This window comes from Sphaerulina musiva, assembly GCF_000320565.1.
Source record: "Sphaerulina musiva SO2202 unplaced genomic scaffold SEPMUscaffold_3, whole genome shotgun sequence".
NCBI classification, from domain to species: Eukaryota; Fungi; Ascomycota; class Dothideomycetes; order Mycosphaerellales; family Mycosphaerellaceae; genus Sphaerulina; species Sphaerulina musiva.
Window position 1 is genome coordinate 1,626,455 of NW_016017385.1, and position 20,336 is coordinate 1,646,790.

Below are 20,336 nucleotides of genomic sequence, written 5' to 3' on the forward strand. Positions count from 1 at the left end.
GCCATGTGCGAGCTGTTGACAGTGAGCACCTCGAGCCCTGAGGTCGGCAAGTACCGTAGGTAGGTAAGGTAAGGTGTGTCCTAGAACGGTGTAGGAAGTGAAAGAACGAGTCGCAGAAGGCGAGGGCGGGAAGAGATAGCACACGAGACGAGCCCCGGCCGAGCTGTACCTCCTACCGAACTCCCTAGCTTCACCTTATTTTCTAGGTAGTCGCGATCCCTTCCTTCCGTCACTCCCTCTTTCCCGCATGAGGTAGTGTACAATACTCCCTCGAGATCGTTGACACTGTCCTTCGACACACATATATACAGACTCTGCCTGTGAGATTCCAGTGCGGTCTCGCACGCTGTTGCATCCGGCTGTTGCTGCTTCAGACGAACCTGAAGGTCCCCGCAGGGCAAGCAAAGCAAGCGTAGGTCGACAATCACGTTCTCTTGTGCCGTCCCACCTCATACTCCTACCTACGCGACCATCACCAGCAACATACAAGCATTCGCGAGGCTGTCTCTTCCTCGCCCACAACACGCAGATGGGCCTTAGAATGGACGATCTACACGCGCCGACAGTAGCTTCGGGCCCAACATCTCAAGGCATAGCGGACGGTGTGCAGCCAGAGCGATCGCTACAGGAACTTATTGCACAGAAGGAAAGTCTGGAGGCAGAGCTCTCGGCTCTAGGCTCAGTACTCGACTCGGTGAGTGGAGACAAAGGCAGCTACGTGAGTGCGACTGAACATGGACTAGCATCATGTCGATATGAGCACATCCCTCACCACTCCCGATGGCTTTCCTCGCTCCGACATCGACGTTGCTCAAATTCGTACCACGAGAGCGCGAATAATACGCTTGAAAAACGACCATAAGGCCATCATGAAGAGCTTGGAGGAGGCTGTACACAAGCGCTTCGCGACTGGTAAGCCTGGGGAACAGACCCCGACGCAGAGCCTGCAAGACACAAGTTCTGCTTCCGCCGCAGCTGTGCCAGCACCTGCAGTGGAGCCGCCATTCGCAAGAGTCAACTCAGTAGTGCCAGGAAGCCCAGCAGAACAGGCCGGCATGCAGGCGGGCGACAAGGTCACCAAATTCGGTTGGGTGAATTGGATCAACCACGAGAGGCTTGGAAAGGTTGCTCAAGTGGTGCAGCAAAATGAAAATGTGAGTGGCGATGGAGCTATTGACCGATCTCAGCTGACAGTGAAAAGCACATCATTTTGGTCAAGGTGCAGCGGCAGAGTGAAGGTGCAGCGTCTAGTAGCCATGAATTGCGACTGACGCCACGTCGAGACTGGGGAGGACGAGGACTACTCGGTTGCCATCTCCTGCCCTTGTGATGCTCGAGCTTCTGCAGACCTTTGTGCCGCGCAAGTCAGGCTCGCCGAAATACGATGCGATGCTCTGGACTATACCGACTGTGGTAAGCAGGGAGCTGTCTGTCTGTACTGGGTGTCGACTGCAGAGAATGAGCGATAGTCGAAATGCTTGCCAGACTGCTCCACGGCCCGCTATGATGGCACGAATCAACGAAATGTTGCACTCTGCCTGCCAAACCTCTGTCTCACGCAGGCGCTTTGAATATATCAGCACATCTAAGAAGCGTTCACAAGTCAATCACGATGCGCGTCGAGAAGACGGTCAATCGTATCACAGCAGAGCGGAGTGTGCGATAGACGTCACATGTTTCCATTCCATCCTTGGTGGTTCATAAAGCGTTGTTGATGCATGGCTGTCGCGATCATTGACATGTCGCGTCGCGTGTGGTGACGGTTGTAGACCTATACCTCCTATACCGACAACAAACAACACCACGCGCCATCGATCCGACGCCTACACGCGACGCCTTCGGCTGCCATGCAGACCACTCTGAGCGATTTGCCGACCCGTTTCAGCGGCAGCGGAGGATATGCAGCTCACCCACCTGGTTTCGAGCTTCTCATTGGGCGAAGCTCCCTTGAAACGAAGGCTTGCATCGGCCGCCGTGCCCTAGGCCAGCCTCGTGGCCGACCTCCGCCATACATCACGTCCATCACGCTCCCCTTTCGCGTTGTAGTCGTGTTCGGTTTGTGTCGACCTTCTCTTGTGCTTGCATCGATGTCCATCACTTCCCACCTCTCTGCTTCCAGTACACTCGGGGAAGTGAGTCACAGCCCATGCAAGATGCTCGCCCGCCAGGAACACAGCATTCGAATGGCCGCATCCATGGATGCTGCCGAGTGGCAAGTATGGACGATGGAGTAGACATCTTGCCATCGACGATGCCCTCGCTCTTTCACGTCTTCTTCTTCTCCTCCCAGTTGCTCACACCGTGCGACGACAACCACCACGATCAGCATTTGTTCCCAACTTGATATCCCCAGGTAGGCACGGGGTGACTCCATGATATACTTCCTCCACAATGGATTGCAAGCAGGACAAACGCAGTGCGTGTGCCCTGGCTAGCAAGCCGTCCTCTGCCTTCTCCGCCATCTCGTCCGCCGCGTCAGCCACGTCAGCCGGAACGTCGCGCAGTGGTGGAAGCAGGCTATTGTTTGGAGAGATCGATACCAGCAGCGATCGATGTACGCGCACTACTACACCCCATTATTCTCTTCCGAAGCTATTCTAACGCAGGTACCGTACAGCTATCGAGAGCTATGCATCGGTCTGCAGCTTCGTCTTGTGCGATAGTAGCACCTTTCTCAAGTTCTGGCTCGAGGATAAGTGTCGGGACCGGCTTCTCGCATTCATGCCGAAGCAGGACCTGGGGAATCTACGACTCGCCTGTCATGACTTTAGCATACGAGCAGCGCCGGCGCTGTTTTCCGACCTGAGCATCACATTCAGGACGAACACCTTCACAAAGCCCTCGAAGCTGCTCGCGCTGGACCGGCTGGGATTCTACGTCAAGACACTTCGCTTCACTCTGCCGCACAACCAGGAAACTTTTCTTCCTCCTCTGATTGAACCTGAGACAGGAGCCGAGCTCAGCTTTACTTACACCCCTCAGATCCAGGAACATTCGAGCAAGCGTCCAAAGTATGGAGACGCAGGCACCACGCAGATTCTGTCTCGACAGTATCCTGCTCTGTTCCATGCGGCGACAAATGTGCCTGCCTTTATACGTGCTTTTTCCGCCTTCATCAATCTTGAACATCTCGCCATCAGCTGCCCTGGATACGACTCCTCACTCAGGTACAGGAAGAGCATAGTCGATTACGGACTGATTTCACTCCGAATCGCCATCGAGATGAATTCGCTGAACGCCCTGCACGCGCTCACAATCTCGCCGATACATCCTGGAGGTCTGCTATCACTGTCGCCCATCATTGGCTTCGGCGCCTCACCTCGATCGGCGAGCCGATGGGGCCGCATTCGCACACTGGTCATAGTTGCGGAAAGCATACCCCACACCGCTGGCGCGCAGGAACCCGATCAATTCAAACTTCTCCAAACGTACCTTCGCAACTTTCAGAGCCGTCTTGAGGTCCTCAGCTTTCGCTGGATCGGACAGAAAGGCGAGCTCCCTGTCGCGCGACCGCCTATAGCAACAACGGCATTCTTCGGACAGCATCCAGCTAACCAAGTGGCCGCATCGAAAGCACTGCGGCCACTGAACTTCCCTCGACTGAAGCATATGGAGGTTCACAATGTTGCGACGGGTGCAGCGACAATCAGTGGTTTTGTGGCCGCTCACAAGGTCACACTAAAGGAGCTCAAATTCGAGGGCGTCGAATTGTTGCAAGGCACATGGGACGACGCGCTCGCATCAATGACGAAAAGGTCTCGACGGCTTCCCAGGAACGATATTGCAGAGATACCCATCATGTTATCGCCCAGTGCAGGCGCAAGGTCATTCCCAGCACCACTGGAACGTGTCGAGGCGGAGCACTATGATGCCGATGGGCAGAAAAGCGTCCGCATGGCGGAATGGTTGTCGTCGAAGCGGAAGACGACGACTGTGCCGAAAAAGCTACGAGATGGACTGCTTGGATGTGAAGAGCAGCTGAGAAAGGTTCTGCGAGGCAGTGCTTTTCCATGGGGTTGAAGCTGCGGTAATGAACGAACATGATGATGATGACGACGATGAAATGCCCATATGTGATGATGTCTGCTGTGCTCGTTGTAGATTCCCGCTGCAGCAGCCCATGAATATTATTACTCTTGTGTTTCTCAAACACTGGTCACTGATCACTCACTGGGACAAGGATCAAAAAAAATTCTATAGAACGCTGTGATCATGACTTGCACGGGCGTCGCTACCGAGCCGACGTCCGTTCACAGTCCGCCAGCTGGCACCGTCACTAACACAGTCTTTCAACATTGCGATCTCCAACCACATATGCACTACCATCAACCACGTCGCGATGATGACGCACTCGCGAGCTGGGCGATGATGAATTGTGTATTGAGCCAAGGTCATGCCAAGTTTCCCGCAAGGCGGAGAGAGTGGACAGATTGGGAGCGTGAAGCGGTATAGATGCACTGTTGGGATGTGAGGCAGATAGGTGATATTGACCATTGGTGAGAGTGCCACCTCCTAGTTCTACTCGCCGCTCTCTCGACTTTCATAACCAGCCAAGACGTGGAATCTCAGGATCTCCACCTCCCATTTCCCGGTAGCAAGGGGTACTTTACCGAGCGATGTGGGATGCCGAAATTACTACAACAACGTAAGCCGCAGTGCAGCCGATGACCAGCGATGTCACTTCATGAAATGTGAGCGATACTAGGAATTGGTTTTATGCCGTGGAGCTCTTTCACACATTACGACGACTTCATGTGGCTGCCGAGAAGAGGCAAGGTAAGGTATGAAAGCTTTCTACCCCGAGAGAGTCTGTCTGCTTACTTGCTCTGCCTGTAGTGGTATAAGATCGTCTGTTTGATATGAGGACCCGCGAGCTCCTAGGAGGTACAGGTAGTTCTCCTGAAAATGAACGTATAGCGTCATCGAAGATACACGCCGCACGTCCTACAACTCCCTTGTCGCTTGGCCAGAGCTACTGCTCCCAATCCCTCGCTAGATGGCATTATTGCAGCTCTCCATCGCGCACAAGAACCCTCCTCACCGATCCCCCCAGGTGCCCCTGTTTGAGCTCCTTCCCAAAAATCGATGGCGTCCACCATCACCGCAGAATTCCCATGGTTAGTGAGTGACGGGAGATGGATATGGGCAACAGGTATGGAGATCGCTTGCCTGCACAATCCACCAGCATCGGTGCAACAGCACTGGCTCAGGTAGCAACGCCGGCACCGCAGACGTTCAAGCCTTTTCTCTAGCATGTGCAAAGACTTTCTAGCGCCAGAGGTATTGATTCAAACATCAATCCTCGCTTGAAAGGACCTGTGCAGTGTGCATCGCTTGTCACACCGCAGTTGTAGCGTCGTCTTGTGAGTAGATCAGGAGGCCAAGAAAACACCTACAAGAACCTCGTTGGTGAACACTCTCCTCTTTTTCTTTTCCTTTTTCCGTTCTGTATCACACACACTCTTCTCTCCTTTTCACCACGCTCTCTTGCCCGTTTCCACACTCGTTTCTCCCCAAAACTCACCTTTAGTCACTCTCTTCGGAGCAAGAAAGAACCAACCAACCAACCACACAAGAAAAGAACGAAGAAGAAAAAAAGAAAATGCATTTCAACCTCCTCACCCTTGGCGCCCTTGCCACCACCACCAGCACCCTTGCCCTCCCCGTCCTCAGCCCTGCCAAACGCCAAGTCGAAAACACCCTCCAAATCGTACAAGCCACCTACAAGCAAGTTACGCAATACACCTCAGCCATCAACTCGACTCTCGACGCAATCCACGTCGAAGGCGTCTCGGCCGCAGGCATCGACGTCGCAAGCGTGCAAGAAACCGTCAAAGGAGAAATTGCCAGCATCGTGAAAATTCTCGACTCCGTACTCGATGTCACGTCGGATTTGACCGTGGTGGACGACGTGGATCGTGTGCTAGAAGTTGTGACGAGTGCGACAGAGGGTGTACCAGCCGTCTCCTCCTTGGAATCTGCAATTCTGAAGCGTCTCGTTGCGGACGTGGACTCTGTTGTTGGCGTCAACACGGAAGAGCTCACCAAAGACCTCCTTCCTCTTTCTGCTGTGGTGGAGGCTCGCGACTTGGTTTCCGCACCTCTCGACTTGGAATCGCTCCTCGACACGGAGTCCCTCGTCGAGGACTTGCCTGTGGTTGGAAAACGCCAGTCGGTCGCGGATATTTCCGGTGTGACTGGCTATGCTACTGCTATGGTTTCGGAAATCACTAGCACCGTGGGAGAGGTTTCGAAGGTTGTTCCTGGTGGTGAGTACCTTTCAGTCCTATTAATCATCTCGCACGGGTGTAGAACACTTTGATTGAATGGTTGATGAGCTAATTCACTTCGGAATAGTTGAACTCGGCGACTCTATTCCTCAACTTTCCGTGGCAATCACCACTTTCATCACCGATCTCGACAATGTTGTTGAGGGTGTGGAAGTTGCTGTGACGAATGTGCTCAAGAACGTTCCCGTGTCCGTCAGCGTTCTCGACACGACGATTGAGGCTTAAACGTTGCGTGTGTGGCAAAGGGAAGTAATCAATTAGTGGGATGAGCAGAGATGGAAAGAGATGCTTTGGATGCTTCTTTCTTTTGATGCAGTAAGCCTACACACATGACCTTACTCATCACTACCTGCCTACTTGTATATATATATCAGCATAGTAGGCGATGTTCAGCATGTCTGATGCATGATGATCGGACACATGATAGGATATGTCCTAGTGGACATTCGGACGAGGTTCCTGCATAGTGTAATACAGTTCTATTGTACATTGGATTGGTCACCATTGGCCACCCACCATACATGATGGTATCGTAAGCATCCAGATTGCATTCGACTCATAAGGCCTTTCATGACTTTAATGTAGGTAAGATAAGGCGAGGCATCAACCACAAGGATACAAGCGACTGACTGGCGAATGTACTTAGACTCTGTTAGCGGCTAATTGAACAACGCAATTCTGAGATTTCAGAGGCAATGGGAGGCATGAGAAGTGTGGAGACCGATATGCAATGGCAGGTCCTCGATTGGACATGTGATATCGTTCTGGTCTACGTTGACTTCGTTGACATCGTGGCGCTGGTCACCATCCCCTGCATATGGATATGGAGTATGGTGCGGAGGGCATGTGTGTGTCCAATCACACTTGTGTTGAAGAGTGCCACCTTCACGCTGCCACTTTGCTGTGGTGTGGTGAGGTGAGTGAAAGCTTGGGGTTCACAATGCATTCTAGGAAACAGCATTCAAGGACTGCCTGCTGCGAATGCCTGTGTGGTCGGGCGGTCTTCACTGTTATATCAAACAGTAGCAGACTATCCCTTCATTGGCTCTTCCGCCACATCTGTGAACGAGTTAGCAGAGGTAGTCAATGCTGTGTCGTAGGCACTTACAATGGAGGTAAGAACCAAGAAGCTTGATGCCCTCAATATAGTTGCGACGATCAAGCTTCTCGTTGATTGAATGAGCTGCATCAGTCGAGCTTCCCATGGGCAAAAGCAAAACATTCTTGCCTGTGGCTTGCTCAAAGGTCAGGGTGACAGGAATGCTGCCACCTTCCCTCGTCAAGTCTGGCTTGGTGCCCCAGACATCTTCAACAGCCTTGGCAGCAGCGGTGAAGTTCCAATGCTTAGGTGAGGCAACCCACCACTTGCCAGCATGTTGCAGGAAGCAGTTGATTTTGTTCTTGGACTTCAAGGACTTGAAAACCTTGTCTACGTGAGCGTACACGAGCTTGTCAACTTGTTCTGGCTCCATGTTAGGAACGGTCCGGATGGAGAACTTGCCAATCACCTTGGCTGGGATGACGGTCTTTGCTCCAGGGGCAGAAAAGGCACCCTCGATACCATGCAGCGAGAGTGAAGGGTACCTCCAGCGGCCCATGAGAGTTGACTCTTTGTCCGGATAGATACCCGTGTTGCTGCCGAGCGATTCGTACAGGTTGTCCATGGTGAAGGCGATGTCCTTGTACAGGCTCTCTTCTTCTTTGGTAAGTGGGGCGACCAGGTCCTTAATGCCCTCAATCTGGATCTTGCCATCGGTGTCGACGAGACTGCCCATGACGCGCACGAGATCCGTCATTGGTTCCTGTGCGGTCCCGCCAAACACTCCTGAGTGCAGGTCTTGGCCAGGCCCGCTGATCTCGATGGAGTAGTAGCTGCAGCCTCGCAGGCCGTACGTCAGACACGGCTTCTCGGTACCCAGCCAGTAGTTGTCGGAGATGCACACGGCGTCGGCATCTTCGAAGAACTTGCCGGGCTTGCACTCGGCGATAATGAAGTCGTCCAGGCCTTCGGAGCCATACTCCTCCATGCCCTCGAAACACATGAGCAGATTGACAGGGAAGTCGATGCCAGCTTTCTTGTGCGACTCGATGACATTTAACCAGCCCAGCACAGGACCCTTGTCGTCGGTGCTGCCACGTCCGTACATGCGGCCCTTACCATCCACCGTCAGCTCGAAGGGCTCGGTGGCCCAGCCATCGGAGAGGTTGGCAGGCTGCACGTCGTAATGTCCGTAGACCAAGATGGTCCTCTTGCTCGGGTCCTTCTGGGCAGGATAGCGACCAATGACGGCCGGCGGCAGCGTCAGATGCTCCTTGTGCGGCTGTGGGCCCAGCTCGCGGGCCTCCATGTGTGCTCCCAGTGCCTCCAACTGCGACTTCAGCCAGTGGCCCATCTTGATCACATCGGGCCGGCGCTCGTCCTCGGCCGAGATGGATGGGATCGCGACGGCCTGGCGGAGGCGCTCGATGAAGGGCTCGGCGAGAGCGTCGACGCTCTGGTAGAACTTGTCGAGCTGCGGAGCCATTTTGGGCGAGGGTGTCTGGCGGTAGATGTATGGCCAGACGGGGGCTGGAGCGGTTCTTGGTGTTGCTGGCGCTGGCGCTGTGTGGTTGTGTCGGTGTATGAGTGGACGAGTGCAGACAGAGCGGAGGGGAGAAAGTGGTGGAAGACGAGCAGCAAACATGCAAGTTATGGGAAGAAGTCTGACTCCCTCAGGTCTACCCACTCTGCACTCTGAAATATACCAGGTACCTTGCAATGGTCACGCTCCATGGACTGAGGTGGGTGGTTATAGTGGGGCATTCGGCACGCGAACTACAACTAGAACTATCTTCCGCCTGCCCTTGTTCCATTCATTGGCCAGCGCGTCAACTTCACCTTCAACTTCAACTTCATCCTTCCTCAATTGGACATTGGCCGAGGGATTCCAGCTGACAACACGACCAGAGCAGAGAAGATGCGGTGATGCCGCTGTTCTCCCCCTTCTTGCGCCTCCCTGGACGCTGCTGCCCACGAAGAAGAGCGCGTCGGACGCGTATGGCCACCCAAACCAGCCTCGTGATTGTGCTTCTCCTGGTTGTCATCCCCCTCTACACCATCTATAAGCCTCCCAAACTGGTCATCAACTACTTTCAGAAACGCTTTCCGGATGTGTTGTTCCAGGTCGATACCGACAAGAAGATCATAGCCCTTACCATTGATGACGCGCCGAGTCCATACACAACTCAAATTCTGGACATTCTGAAAGAGAATGCCGCATCTGCAACCTTCTTCGTCATCGGCGGCCAGGTTCCTGGCAACGAACATATCTTGGTCGATATTGTGAATGCTGGCAGTGAATTGGGCAATCATGCAATGCACGATGAGCCCAGCATTCAACTACCAGCCAGCACCCTCGAGGAACAGATCCATCAGGTAGATGATTACATCGAGACTGCGTACAAGACTGCCGAGCGGCAGCGACCTGGAACGCGTCTGTTCAGACCTGGAAGTGGCGTATTCAGCCAAAGGATTCTGGATGTTGTGACTATGGCTGGCCATAAAACTATTCTGGGTGGCATCTATCCACATGATCCGTTCATCAGCTTTTGGAGAATCAATGCTTGGCATATTCTGAGTATGATGCGACCCGGGGCTGTGATCATCTGTCATGATCGGAGGTCTTGGACTGTACCTATGCTGAAGAAAGTGCTGCCGGAGATGAAGAGAAGAGGGTTTGAAGTTGTCTCGGTTGAGCAGTTCATGAGGCTGACCAAGCACGGATGAAAGGTCGTCTCCCTTTCACTGTCAATGCTGCGCTCCTGTCGCTTGCTCCGAGAGCCAAACACAGTCGCGCCCTGATGTACCATGACGGCTGCACTACATGGCGAGCCCCAGGGAAGGCCTACAATGCTGTTCCGTTGCGATACCCACCTTCTATTGCTCGAATGGTAGCCCAAAATAAACGACCTCTCGAGCTGGTCGAGGATTGCGATAGCCTTTGAAACTAAGGCTAACAAACAATCTGTTCAAGTCGAGGTCGCAACTCCACCGAAACGAATCTTAATGTTATCTATATGTTATATCATGACAATCCTCCCGCGGTGTCGTATACAGCGAGGCGGTCTGCAGCATTTGGAGGCCATCACAGAGCGAAATCCACAACAACTAAGTGGTACACAGTGTACATATATGTACCTATACGGCAGATAACTTTCTAGAGCTCTCTATGTTTGCTGTATAGTGGCCTTTCTCAGTCCAACACTATCTACTGGAATACGGCATATATAGTGACCTAGATTTGCTTTTTATGTTCATGTCTCTATATTATTACTGTAACTAAAGTGAGTGTTCCGATCACCGGCCGATTGCTACATTTGCAATACATTTCAATAACATCATACCCCATTTCATCAATCCTCTCAACATTCATTCATATCACAAATAGCCTGATTCCTTGCCTAGCAGTCCGACGCCTCATATATCCTTTGCACGCCAACCACCCAACCCCCAGCGCCCACGATGCCCTCTGAGAATACGCCACGCACCCATCCTTCATAACCCACATACAATTCTCATCCCATCACCCTTCCCATCTACCCCTAACCAGCCAAACACTTCACCGCCAAAATCGGCTGCGGCGGCCCCACATCCACCGCCCCGTCATCGGCACTCAGCACATACGTCGCCGTAGCAGGCACAGCAGGCGGGTCGTGAGTTTGAAACTGACATGACTGGAGCACATCAATATCCGAGGAAGATTTGATTTTGGAAATGTTGAGCTCCTCGTCGGTGGTGGGATGCCAGGTGTTGTCGTTGGGAATGGTGAGAGTGTAACTTGCGGGACCTCCGATGAATGTGAGGGAGATTTCGTTGGTGGCTCGTTTGATGAGATTGGAGGTGGGGTTGGGGAGGGGAGACGCGGAGGTGAGGGTGAGGAGGAGGGTGGTTGTGAGGAAGTAGATGGATGAGAGATACATTTTTGCTGTTGGTCGTTGATTTGGGCTCTTTCTTTGGTGGTATATGTGTGGGTAGTGTAGGTTCGATGTTCTTGGATTGTTGTTGTGTAACTTGTGTTTAGAATTTGTCGAGACGAGGAAGCGATGCGAGAAGAAGTCTTCAGCTTTTTTCTTCTTCTTCTTCCCTTTGTGCTATGTTGCTGTGTGATGATGAGATACCTGACACTGTACTTGGACCTCTTTCTTATATCTGTCATATGTACTTTGTTGTACCAGACCTTCTTTGAGTCCATTCTTGGAACAACCCACTATCTCTGTCCTCTTCGGCGTGCTCGGCTGTGCAGCCATGCTTGGTGCGTTGCCATTTTTGGTCTGCATCAATCATGTGGCCTTTGCTACTGTACTGTTGTTGGAGATGGTATTTTAGGATCTGTCCGTTGTCGATGTACGAAAAGAGCCCTCCAGAGTCCAGCCGACCTCCATCGCGACATGGGAGCCCTGTTCTTCCCACTATTCTTGCACGTACACTTCCGATCCCCTTGCACCAACCAAAACCATGCTAAAAATGCCATCGAGGTCTAAGCGTCGCCAACTGCTCGATAGTAACTTTAAGAACCATCAACGAGTAGTGTTTTGCCGTTCACTACACGGTATACCTTAGCTACCTACCTTCCAGATCAAGTGGCTACGAATGGCCCCCTCGTCCGCACGCCAACACCGTTCACATGGTTTCTTTGCGAGCTGCACAGTATCCCGCAAACCCCCGAGCCGACTTGAGCTAGAGTGCCAGTGACCATGTGACAGCTGGCCAGCTTCTTCAAGGTATTGGAAGCTTTGTTGAGCAAGTCGACCAGCTTCTGGGATACCTACACTCTCATATCGAAGAGCAGGACCTCAAGTGTTATTATGTGTGAACATGATCGCCGCAGAGAATCGCATGCATACAAAGCATTGGCAATAAGAGTTTCGAACTGGCGGGTACTAAGGAGAGCAAAACGGATGCGGAAAGTGAGATTCAAGCGGTGGCTGTGATGTGACTGTATGAACAATCGAAGCTGTGGAGTGGGCGAGGGCGTTACTGAGCGAGGGAGTGCAGTGAGGGAGCGGTGAGGGAGTGAGGTAGTTGTTGAGTGAGGGAGAGAGGAAGCCAGTGATGTGGGTAAGGAGGGTTGGATGAGGAAGTAAGGTGGTTATTGAGTGTCAGAGAGAGAGGGAAGCAGTGAGGAAGGGAGGAAGGGAGAAAGGGAGCGGTGAGGGAGGGAGTGGTGAGCGACAGTGGTGAGAGAGACAGTACAATAGTGAGGGAGAGAGTGGGAGGTAAGGTAGTCGAGTGAGTGAATGGGTGAGCGAGCGGGCGCGAGTCGTGGTAGGCGGCTGCAACCGCGTTGCTGACGAAGCCGAAGGGTCCACAGTATATAAGCTCCCTCTGGCAACGCTGCCAAATACATCACCGCCGCGCAGAACCCAAAGACAAGGGCAGAGCAGCGACGACACCTCAACACGCATGCACAGGTGTCTGGACAGGATAGTGTCGAGAGATAGAAGGCATATTCCACTCATTACTCACCTCCCCGCCGCGCCAGAGACGTCGTAACACCCTCCCTCCCCTCCGACCCCCGCAACAACCGGTGCCATCGAAAGCAAGGCATCGTTGCGCCTAGATTGCGTGCGGCCGGCCTGCCATATTCTTTTTCCTCGCGACAGCATTGCCTCGCTTCTGCGTCCATTGTACCGGCGCACCAAGGCAGCCACACGCCAACCACCGCCATCATGACGAACACGCTGGTGGTGAGTCGTCCCGGCGGGCGCATTCGGACGGCCAGCGAGACCCGTCGAAGCTAACGGCGATAACAGGGCGACGTCTACCTCAAGGTCATCGAAGAGGTCGTCGCGGCATCGCAGGGCGATTTCGAGGAGAGCGGTGTTGGCTCGCAGACACTGGGCGAATTGCAGCAGGTATGTGCCTTCTCCGCCTTTCTTCACCACTTTGTCGGCGACATGGACAAGACGACGGCGACGGCGACGGCGCCGGCGGCAGCAAGGAGTCGACCGTGACCATCTCCGAAGAGCGACTCGAATACCTGGGAGGGAGGGCAGACTGGTCGCGACATATCCATCTCTTCTTATACTCAGCAACAGCCTGCGGGCGCAGCTGAGGAGCGAGCGAGCGAGCGCTTCAGGGAGCGACGGCGGAACCTTTGAGGATCGCAGATTCCTGGACCGGGCGCCTCTGCGTCAGCCGCTTTATACGACACCATCCCGCTAAGCCCCCCCACACTGGAATACGCTTGACTACTTTCAGACAATCACGTGAAAGCCTCTGCGCTCGCTCGCTCCCTCATTCACTCACCCACTCAGCACTTATTTGCCTCTGCTCGCTTAGTTGGCTACCGAGCTTTGCTAACACACACGCAGGAATGGCAGAACAAGCTCTCAGCCCGCGGCGTCGCACAGATGCCTTGGGACCCCAAACCTGCTCAAGCGCCACCACCACCTCAGGTTGCTCCGTCGGCGCCGGCGAGCAGCGCCAGTGGACTCCCTGCCAGTCCGTATGCCGGCAGCTATGACCATTCTCAGACTGCTGCAAATGGCCAGCGGATCAAGGCGGAGCCTGGTCAAGAGCATCAGTATCACGGCCTTCCTACTGGAAACTATGCCCAGAATAACGGCCAGCACATCGCCGTACAGGGAGGCGCAGCTCGTGCTCAACAGCTCGTGCAGCAGCAATTCGGCAACGCAGCAGCACCATCCCTTGCTGCTATGCAACGTGGAGGTCTGGCATTACCCCTTCAGCAGCAACCGAAGCCACCACAAGGCCTCCAACTACCACAGGGCAGTCCAGCTGCGGCACAACAGCAGTTCCAGCAACAGCAACAAGCTGCTATGGCACGTCAACAGCATCAGTTACAGCAGCAGCAGCAGCAACAGGCTCAACCTCGCATAAAAGTCGAGAACGAGAGCCCGCAGGTGCAGCAAGGCGGCTTTCAGCATCCGCACTACAGCCAAACTGATGGCGCCGATGAAGGAGAAGAAGAAGAAGATCTTGCTCAGTGGAAGGCCATGTTGGCTGAGAGGCGAGCTGCTCATGCTCAGCATGGTGGTCAATCTGACAGCCTGATGCGCGATCAAATTATGAGACTCTCGGCAGATTTACAAAGCGGATTGATGCTTCCACTCCGTGACCATCCTTCATCGCGATTGCAGAACAAGCAGAAGCGCCGCACAGCACCTCCGAAAGCGATAGGATCACCTTCAACTCCTGCTCTTGGCTCTTCCATCTCACAAATGGATGGCGTTGATGAGGACGATGACGACGATGATGAGAAGCCAAAGCTCAAGGACGAAGATGACCCTGATGCCATCAACTCAGACTTAGATGACGATGACGATGACGGTCAAGGCGCTATGGGCGACGAAGATGACGAGACAATCGACACCATCCTGTGCACTTATGATAAAGTCCAGCGCGTCAAGAACAAATGGAAGTGCACCCTCAAGGACGGCGTCATGAGTGTCTCTGGCAAGGAGTGGGTTTTTCACAAGGGCATGGGCGAGTTTGAGTGGTAGATGCATATGATGGTATGCTGTTCACTCGGCACACATCATCACGGTGTAAAACCTGGACTTGCCTGGCTCTATGCCATCATCATTCATCATGGCCTTTGCCAACTCAGACCAAAAGAAGAAAACAACAACAACAAATAACAACAACAACGCCCCCGCGCGAAATAGCTCAGCACCAGCATTGACTGGCATTGACTATTTCATAGACTTGGGATACCTAGGCAGGTGCATTAATGTTCTCAATAGCAGCACTGTTTGCAAGTATCCGCGCGGCTGGAACCAACCACACATTGTGGCTTTTCCACAAGACAGCTTCACGCACAAGATACACGTTGGTGCAAGTGGGAACTAATGGATGAGCGCTATGCAGTTGCGCTCCCGGTTCTCATTCAAAGATTGAGAGATGTGTAAAGATAGAAAACGATGAGATAAAACAAATAGGGGATATCATGTCTCTTGCACATTGTCTGTTGCGTGTTTCCCATTCAGAGCCACGCGCGTGCTCGTTGATGTGGCTCATGTAAAGTAAGCGTGGCTTCTGCATCTTCAAGAAGCAGGTAAAGTCTTCTGCCGATTTCACGGATGGGAGCCTATTGCTGTGTGTGTGTGTGTGTGTGTGTGTGTGTGTGTGTGTATGGGCAATCAATCTATCCCGTTGATCTTGCCCCTCTCTCTTCCACGAGTCTTCTTCCTGTTACGTCCCAGATTTCCCATTCTGGCAGGTATCCAAGGTCCTGTTTGCTTCATTCTCGTCCCACTCATGCAAGCAGGCTATTCGATGATCGTCTTTGCCTTTTTTCGCAAGCGACTTGTTCGGCATAAAGTGCTACTCGGGAACACCTCGTACTGAATGGCCGAGGAGTTCTGATGTCCACATGACTCGACCCGGCAGGCCTGGAGGCTCCTTAGTCCTATTGCCTTTGATAGGCTGGATCGTGATAGCAACTTCCATCATTCTGCCACAACAGCAGCCGCTCTCCTCCACTTGACGAATACCTATGCACCACTGGGAGGATGTTTCCCACTGGAGACTTGGTCGCCCCGTGTGTACTTGTGTTGACGGCACTCCAGACATGTGTCAGGTCACGAAGCTCCCACCTCTCCTCTCGGCCTCGTCAACACCAAAGCCAAACACAATTCGAAACAAATCTCTCATCCACGCCCACTGTTCGCCATCGCCAAGCCATCGGACACTTCTCGCGACGTCCGCGGCACCAATTCTTCTACTCGCCATGGTATGCGCGTTCTTCAGTGACTTGTCGTTTGTCACCAATTTCTTATAGAAACCAAGAACTTTCATCTGCCATGGCAATATTCCGAATGCAGAGTCCGGGAGAGCTTTGACATACGCTGGAAGTTGTTGTCCTGATGTACGTACATATCCCGTGTTGATGCCCGCTTTCAATAAAAGGGCACGTAAGCGGGCCAGATGAACTTCTTCGCCACCAGCGCTTGCTGTCGAGGAAGAGCGCCGTGAAGCGCCCGAGGCTGCCGACTCGGAGTAGTCGCTCAGAACAGAGGCGTTAGACGTCCAGCGATCGTGGTGTGGTGCACCTCGATTTGAGCCATGAGAGCTTGAGGGGCCCAAAACCAAGATGTTGGGCATAATCACGGAGTCTGGCGATGAGTTTGCCGTGGAAGTTTCGTCAAAGACAGTGACTGGAGTTTCCGGTGGCAAATGTGGTTGTGCTTCGTGGTATTTGCGATTGCTGACTGTGCTTGATGTTGAACGGCCGGCCGAGCCAAGCGTCGTCGAGCTGGAGTTCAACGATGCCTGAGATGGTGCGCCAAATGTCGACTGATGTGGTCGTGGGGTGCCTCTGTCCGGTCGGATCTGGGTCCATCCTTCACGGAACAGGTCACAAAGCTCCCAGCAGGCCTGTACTGCAGAGCCCAGAAGCTCTTCATCTGCTTGCTTTGCTTCTCGGCTGCTGTGGCGGAGATTGAAAAGCATTTCTGCTAGTGACCAGCAGGCACGAAGAAGGGAGTCTGTCTCTCGTGGTAAAGAGGTTGGCATCTTCATGAGCCTGTGGCAAAGCGTGATGTAGAAGTCTAGCGTCCGCTCGACGAAGGCATTGGGTATGTCATTGGAGTTGATGTTGTAAAGGTGGTTGTTCAGCTCGAAGCTGACCCTCAAGACGGAGTCGGTCGCCTCGTCGACTCTCGCCCTCGCATCGAAGAGTGACTGACAGAAGTCACGACACAATTCTAGTGTAGGAATGACTTGTGCGGTGTGGTCTTCGTCCTTGTTGTCGTACAGTTGTTGGCATAACCGCCAGCAGCTCTGCCATGCATGCTGCTGGACTTCTGTCTGACCTCGAAACTTGAATGTACGTTGTCTATGACTTGAAGAAAGATTCGCCAGAGTGTTGCATAGTGTCCAGCATTCGCCCAATGCCGCACGCAAAGCAGTGATTTCATCGTGAGCTTGCTCCAAGGGACCTTCCATCCTTTCGCCGCCAACCAGTCCAGCAGTGGTTGGACGACTAGAACCGCCGCCATCATGGTCATCATCGGCAACTGAACGCTCGTCTAAGATTCCCTCGGGAATGTCTACATGCACAGTCAGATGCTGCTGAAAGTAAGCGTCAAACCCGGGAAGCAGACCTTCTAGACTCGAGGTTCGCCGACATTTCCGCTTCGCTTCTTCGTCCAACTCCTGGTTCGCATGAGCACGAGGAGTGAGACGTTCGGCAGATTGTGAGGTTTCAGGGTTGACTGGCGAAACGGTGGACAGCTGTTGCTTCAGGATGTTGGCTCAATTACCTCTACTCATCTAATCTCAATGATAGACTTACCTGCTCTGATGGGCTCATGACCGATGCTTCTGGCGTACTGGGCGAAGCTAAGCGAGGGTTGCGCTCAGGAGAAGCGACTTGTCTATGCGCTCCTTCGAAGTCCTTGAAGCCAGTGGGAATATGAATTACAGACTGAGGGTCATTATCGGTCGAGTCTGATAGAAGTGATCGAGGTAGAGAAGTCACAATCTTAGGCGGGAGGTCCTACTGCAGTCAGCACTGGATCCGGAATCGTACCACGTATGCCGTAAGGTATTTCTACACTCTTCACGCTTACAGGAATGCCGACCTCGTTATCTGGCGACTGCAACCCGAAAGCGTCGCTACTGGACGCAGGTGACGGCGATAGTACATCCCCTTCATCCCCTGCATCGTCTTCGTGCTCTTGCGCAGCCTCGTCTATGTCTGTACCTTCGGTACCATTTGAGTCTACGGGCGACGGCTCGATTTGCTGAGGGTATGGGCTAGGTGGTGGTGGTGCGAGGGAGTCGGTCGGGCCCGAAGAGCTATGCAACAAATCAGTGTTTCACTTCACATGGTTCCGAATTCGTAGTGGTACGGACCGATTGCTGTAGTTGCCGCCGCTCGGAAAAGTATTGAAGCGCGCCGGAGAGTTGGGCGATTCCGAGTAAGGACTGAACGCTGATGCCAGTCCAGCCGCGGTTGGAGAGGATATGGGCATCATTGGGCTCTCCAGAGCCATATCAACACTTGGGACTGTTGTCGAACGTGGGGCCGTTTTCGCAGGCAGCTGAGCTGTATCGAGCTGGTGGTGTCCAGCACAAAAGGATGAGAGCAAATTATAGATCCTGCATTATGCTGCCTGCAGTCTTCAGGACCTCTCTGTGGGTACTAGACACGGACTGCCTCAGCGCTCTTGAGGCCGCCTGGCGGCACGACACTGCACAGCCGCAACAATGTCCCGATCAAGCGTTCCCACTGCAGCTGCACGTAGTGAAGGGAGGTGTCCCATCCAGCGTCGTCGCCGCTGTAGAAGAGAAGATGTCACACTGGCCCAGCAGTGGCATAGGTATGGGTAAGGTGGGTACGGTAGGTATCCAGACGTCTACTCGAGGAGCAGCACGGATGAAGTGCTGCGGCGTAGAGGCACGACTGACACCAAGGCGGGATCCACGAAGCTATGGCCCACCAGCAGACGAGTTGCATGCAGGAGCGACCGAGAAAGACGCGTCCCGGCTGTGGGCGTTCAATGCCGGCTCGAGCCTGGAGGAGCTTCGGAAGGCGTTGGTCGTGTAATGAGAGTGTGAGAGTGTGAGTGTCTTCCGGGAGGAGTATGTAGATCTACCTGGGCTAGGCTAGGTAGGAGGTAGTTTCAAGGTGCAGTAGGCGTAGGACGGTGGCATGAATTGTGGGATGTCCCACGGCTGAGGTGCGAATGTGTCGCGTTTCACCGGTCGCAGACTCTACTTGAGCTCTTTGCGACCAACAACTGCCTCTATCCGAAGCGAAGGAGGCCCTATTAGGTTGTTGATAGCGTGGAGGGAGGATCCAAGGATGCGATACAGCACGGCAGACTAGACTAGTTCTCCTCTAGAGTTTGTGGTGGGCAGCTAAATAGCCGCCGTGCTGAATTTCTTGTCCAATCACACACCACCTCCGTGTGACTATTCGACTTCACGCTTCGTCGCGTCACATTTTTTCCTTTCTCTTCCTGGTCCTCAGGTGCCGTGCAATGGCTGTCTGTCCTGTCGTTTGTTCTCAACTTCTCACGACCGACTTAGACTTCTACAACACCAGCTCGCCGCATACCATACACCGCCAAATCGGTTGAACCCGGCAGCCTCCGCCCGTCCTGTGCGCACTGCGCAGGACCAGCGATCCTGACCGGTCATCAGCTCAGCTCCAGGCCGGGCCAGGTTGAGCCTTCCAATAGTGCTATCACCTCACTTTCTCAATATGCCGAGCATCAACGACAAGACACCACGAGCGTGATCGACACGTGACAAATGAAATCGGCACGTTCAGCAGGCGACTAGGCTCGTGCTTCTTCCCAGATGAAGGATGCGAGAGGCTTCTTTCCATCTCTCGGTGGGACATGCCGTCGACTATGCCGGCTTGTGCCCTGCCACGGTGCGCCACACGATGATCGGTTCTCGTCTGGGCAGTTGGTATACCTTGTTTATTTGCGTCGCTGCAGCAGGCTCCAAAAACCCAACAGCCATGGGCCATAGCCTCCCGCCAGTGCCGTATCGCTTATTAGCACAGCGCAGTGCACATTGTGTGTCCAGCGGCATGGATATGATGTTGCGCTAACAGCCGCTTGGTACTACTCCGAGGCGCAAGAAACCGACATCACTTCTCAACACGCCAGAGGCTACATGTACCTTAGACTGTGGACTGTGTGATTACAAAACAGTAGCCACATCTGATGAGAAAAAGTACCTAGATGAGGTGTACATGCCACACATGCTGACTGATTGTGCGTGAGAGCACTCGACCCTCGTTCGCGCCAGTCACGATACGGCATGTGGCCGATGTTGTAGGAAGTAGCATGCGCCGACCGGTGAGAACCCCGCTTCGAATCCTCCAGCTGCGTCTTACCGCCAACGCCGCGTTGCTTTCTCATTGCAGACCGTTTCAAACGAGAAACACAATAGTCAAAGTGTGATCTCTCTGGTCAATCGTTGTCCGGGAAGTGGAAAATGTTGGTGCCTTTGCATTATATCCTGCATGTATTCTCAATCGGGTCGTTAATGTACTGGACTCTCGAGAATTGCTTGAGGCC

The 20,336-nt window shown here is 53.4% G+C and overlaps 9 protein-coding genes across 9 annotated transcripts; 6 read left to right on the top strand and 3 right to left on the bottom strand.

Annotated features, from left to right (window-relative positions):
* The first annotated feature begins 242 nt into the window (after positions 1 to 242).
* On the top strand, positions 243 to 1,597 carry SEPMUDRAFT_148219 (uncharacterized protein). The gene is made up of 3 exons (XM_016904782.1): positions 243 to 694; positions 744 to 1,154; positions 1,202 to 1,597. Exons 1-3 carry the CDS (start codon positions 530 to 532, stop codon positions 1,328 to 1,330), a joined length of 705 nt encoding a protein of 234 aa, XP_016762651.1. The 5' UTR covers positions 243 to 529; the 3' UTR covers positions 1,331 to 1,597.
* A 719-nt stretch (positions 1,598 to 2,316) lies between these two features.
* Positions 2,317 to 4,465, top strand: SEPMUDRAFT_132168 (uncharacterized protein). The gene is made up of 2 exons (XM_016902477.1): positions 2,317 to 2,554; positions 2,618 to 4,465. The coding sequence occupies exons 1-2, from the start codon at positions 2,392 to 2,394 to the stop codon at positions 4,018 to 4,020; spliced, it is 1,566 nt and encodes a 521-aa protein (XP_016762652.1). The 5' UTR covers positions 2,317 to 2,391; the 3' UTR covers positions 4,021 to 4,465.
* Positions 4,466 to 5,602: 1,137 nt separating this feature from the next.
* Positions 5,603 to 6,802, top strand: SEPMUDRAFT_132169 (uncharacterized protein; the record flags this gene model as incomplete). The annotated part of the gene is made up of 2 exons (XM_016902478.1): positions 5,603 to 6,269; positions 6,358 to 6,802. 2 exons carry the CDS (start codon positions 5,603 to 5,605, stop codon positions 6,513 to 6,515), a joined length of 825 nt encoding a protein of 274 aa, XP_016762653.1. The 3' UTR covers positions 6,516 to 6,802.
* A 119-nt stretch (positions 6,803 to 6,921) lies between these two features.
* On the bottom strand, positions 6,922 to 8,965 carry SEPMUDRAFT_162623 (CNDP dipeptidase). Its single transcript, XM_016908012.1, has 2 exons — positions 7,399 to 8,965; positions 6,922 to 7,349 (listed from the first exon to the last, which is right to left on the bottom strand). Exons 1-2 carry the CDS (start codon positions 8,813 to 8,815, stop codon positions 7,321 to 7,323), a joined length of 1,446 nt encoding a protein of 481 aa, XP_016762654.1. The 5' UTR covers positions 8,816 to 8,965; the 3' UTR covers positions 6,922 to 7,320.
* Positions 8,966 to 9,327: 362 nt separating this feature from the next.
* On the top strand, positions 9,328 to 11,218 carry SEPMUDRAFT_82873 (carbohydrate esterase family 4 protein; the record flags this gene model as incomplete). Its single annotated transcript, XM_016910321.1, has 1 exon — positions 9,328 to 11,218. The coding sequence occupies one exon, from the start codon at positions 9,328 to 9,330 to the stop codon at positions 10,054 to 10,056; it is 729 nt and encodes a 242-aa protein (XP_016762655.1). The 3' UTR covers positions 10,057 to 11,218.
* Positions 9,498 to 11,249, bottom strand: SEPMUDRAFT_62985 (uncharacterized protein; the record flags this gene model as incomplete). The annotated part of the gene is made up of 1 exon (XM_016909618.1): positions 9,498 to 11,249. One exon carries the CDS (start codon positions 11,247 to 11,249, stop codon positions 10,872 to 10,874), a length of 378 nt encoding a protein of 125 aa, XP_016762656.1. The 3' UTR covers positions 9,498 to 10,871.
* A 1,326-nt stretch (positions 11,250 to 12,575) lies between these two features.
* SEPMUDRAFT_132173 (transcription factor IIA, alpha/beta subunit) lies at positions 12,576 to 14,795 on the top strand (the record flags this gene model as incomplete). The annotated part of the gene is made up of 3 exons (XM_016902479.1): positions 12,576 to 13,016; positions 13,083 to 13,184; positions 13,644 to 14,795. The coding sequence occupies exons 1-3, from the start codon at positions 12,999 to 13,001 to the stop codon at positions 14,793 to 14,795; spliced, it is 1,272 nt and encodes a 423-aa protein (XP_016762657.1). The 5' UTR covers positions 12,576 to 12,998.
* SEPMUDRAFT_148222 (uncharacterized protein) lies at positions 12,576 to 18,832 on the bottom strand. The gene is made up of 6 exons (XM_016904783.1): positions 18,154 to 18,832; positions 17,868 to 18,096; positions 17,591 to 17,794; positions 13,640 to 17,535; positions 13,083 to 13,180; positions 12,576 to 13,016 (listed from the first exon to the last, which is right to left on the bottom strand). The coding sequence occupies exons 1-4, from the start codon at positions 18,291 to 18,293 to the stop codon at positions 15,871 to 15,873; spliced, it is 2,238 nt and encodes a 745-aa protein (XP_016762658.1). The 5' UTR covers positions 18,294 to 18,832; the 3' UTR covers positions 12,576 to 13,016; positions 13,083 to 13,180; positions 13,640 to 15,870.
* Positions 18,407 to 18,847, top strand: SEPMUDRAFT_115805 (uncharacterized protein; the record flags this gene model as incomplete). Its single annotated transcript, XM_016901199.1, has 1 exon — positions 18,407 to 18,847. One exon carries the CDS (start codon positions 18,407 to 18,409, stop codon positions 18,845 to 18,847), a length of 441 nt encoding a protein of 146 aa, XP_016762659.1.
* Positions 18,848 to 20,336: the final 1,489 nt, after the last annotated feature.

Coding starts and splice junctions, on each gene's coding strand:
- SEPMUDRAFT_132168 (XM_016902477.1), top strand. CDS start 2,392: ATGGATTGCAAGCAGGACAAACGCAGTGCGTGTGCCCTGGCTAGCAAG. Junction 2,555..2,617: donor CGATACCAGCAGCGATCGAT/GTACGCGCACTA, acceptor GGTACCGTACAG/CTATCGAGAGCTATGCATCG.
- SEPMUDRAFT_162623 (XM_016908012.1), bottom strand. CDS start 8,815: ATGGCTCCGCAGCTCGACAAGTTCTACCAGAGCGTCGACGCTCTCGCC. Junction 7,350..7,398: donor TCTTGGTTCTTACCTCCATT/GTAAGTGCCTAC, acceptor ACTCGTTCACAG/ATGTGGCGGAAGAGCCAATG.
- SEPMUDRAFT_148222 (XM_016904783.1), bottom strand. CDS start 18,293: ATGGCTCTGGAGAGCCCAATGATGCCCATATCCTCTCCAACCGCGGCT. Junction 17,795..17,867: donor ATAACGAGGTCGGCATTCCT/GTAAGCGTGAAG, acceptor TGACTGCAGTAG/GACCTCCCGCCTAAGATTGT. Junction 17,536..17,590: donor TCATGAGCCCATCAGAGCAG/GTAAGTCTATCA, acceptor AACATCCTGAAG/CAACAGCTGTCCACCGTTTC.
- SEPMUDRAFT_148219 (XM_016904782.1), top strand. CDS start 530: ATGGGCCTTAGAATGGACGATCTACACGCGCCGACAGTAGCTTCGGGC. Junction 695..743: donor TAGGCTCAGTACTCGACTCG/GTGAGTGGAGAC, acceptor AACATGGACTAG/CATCATGTCGATATGAGCAC. Junction 1,155..1,201: donor TGGTGCAGCAAAATGAAAAT/GTGAGTGGCGAT, acceptor GACAGTGAAAAG/CACATCATTTTGGTCAAGGT.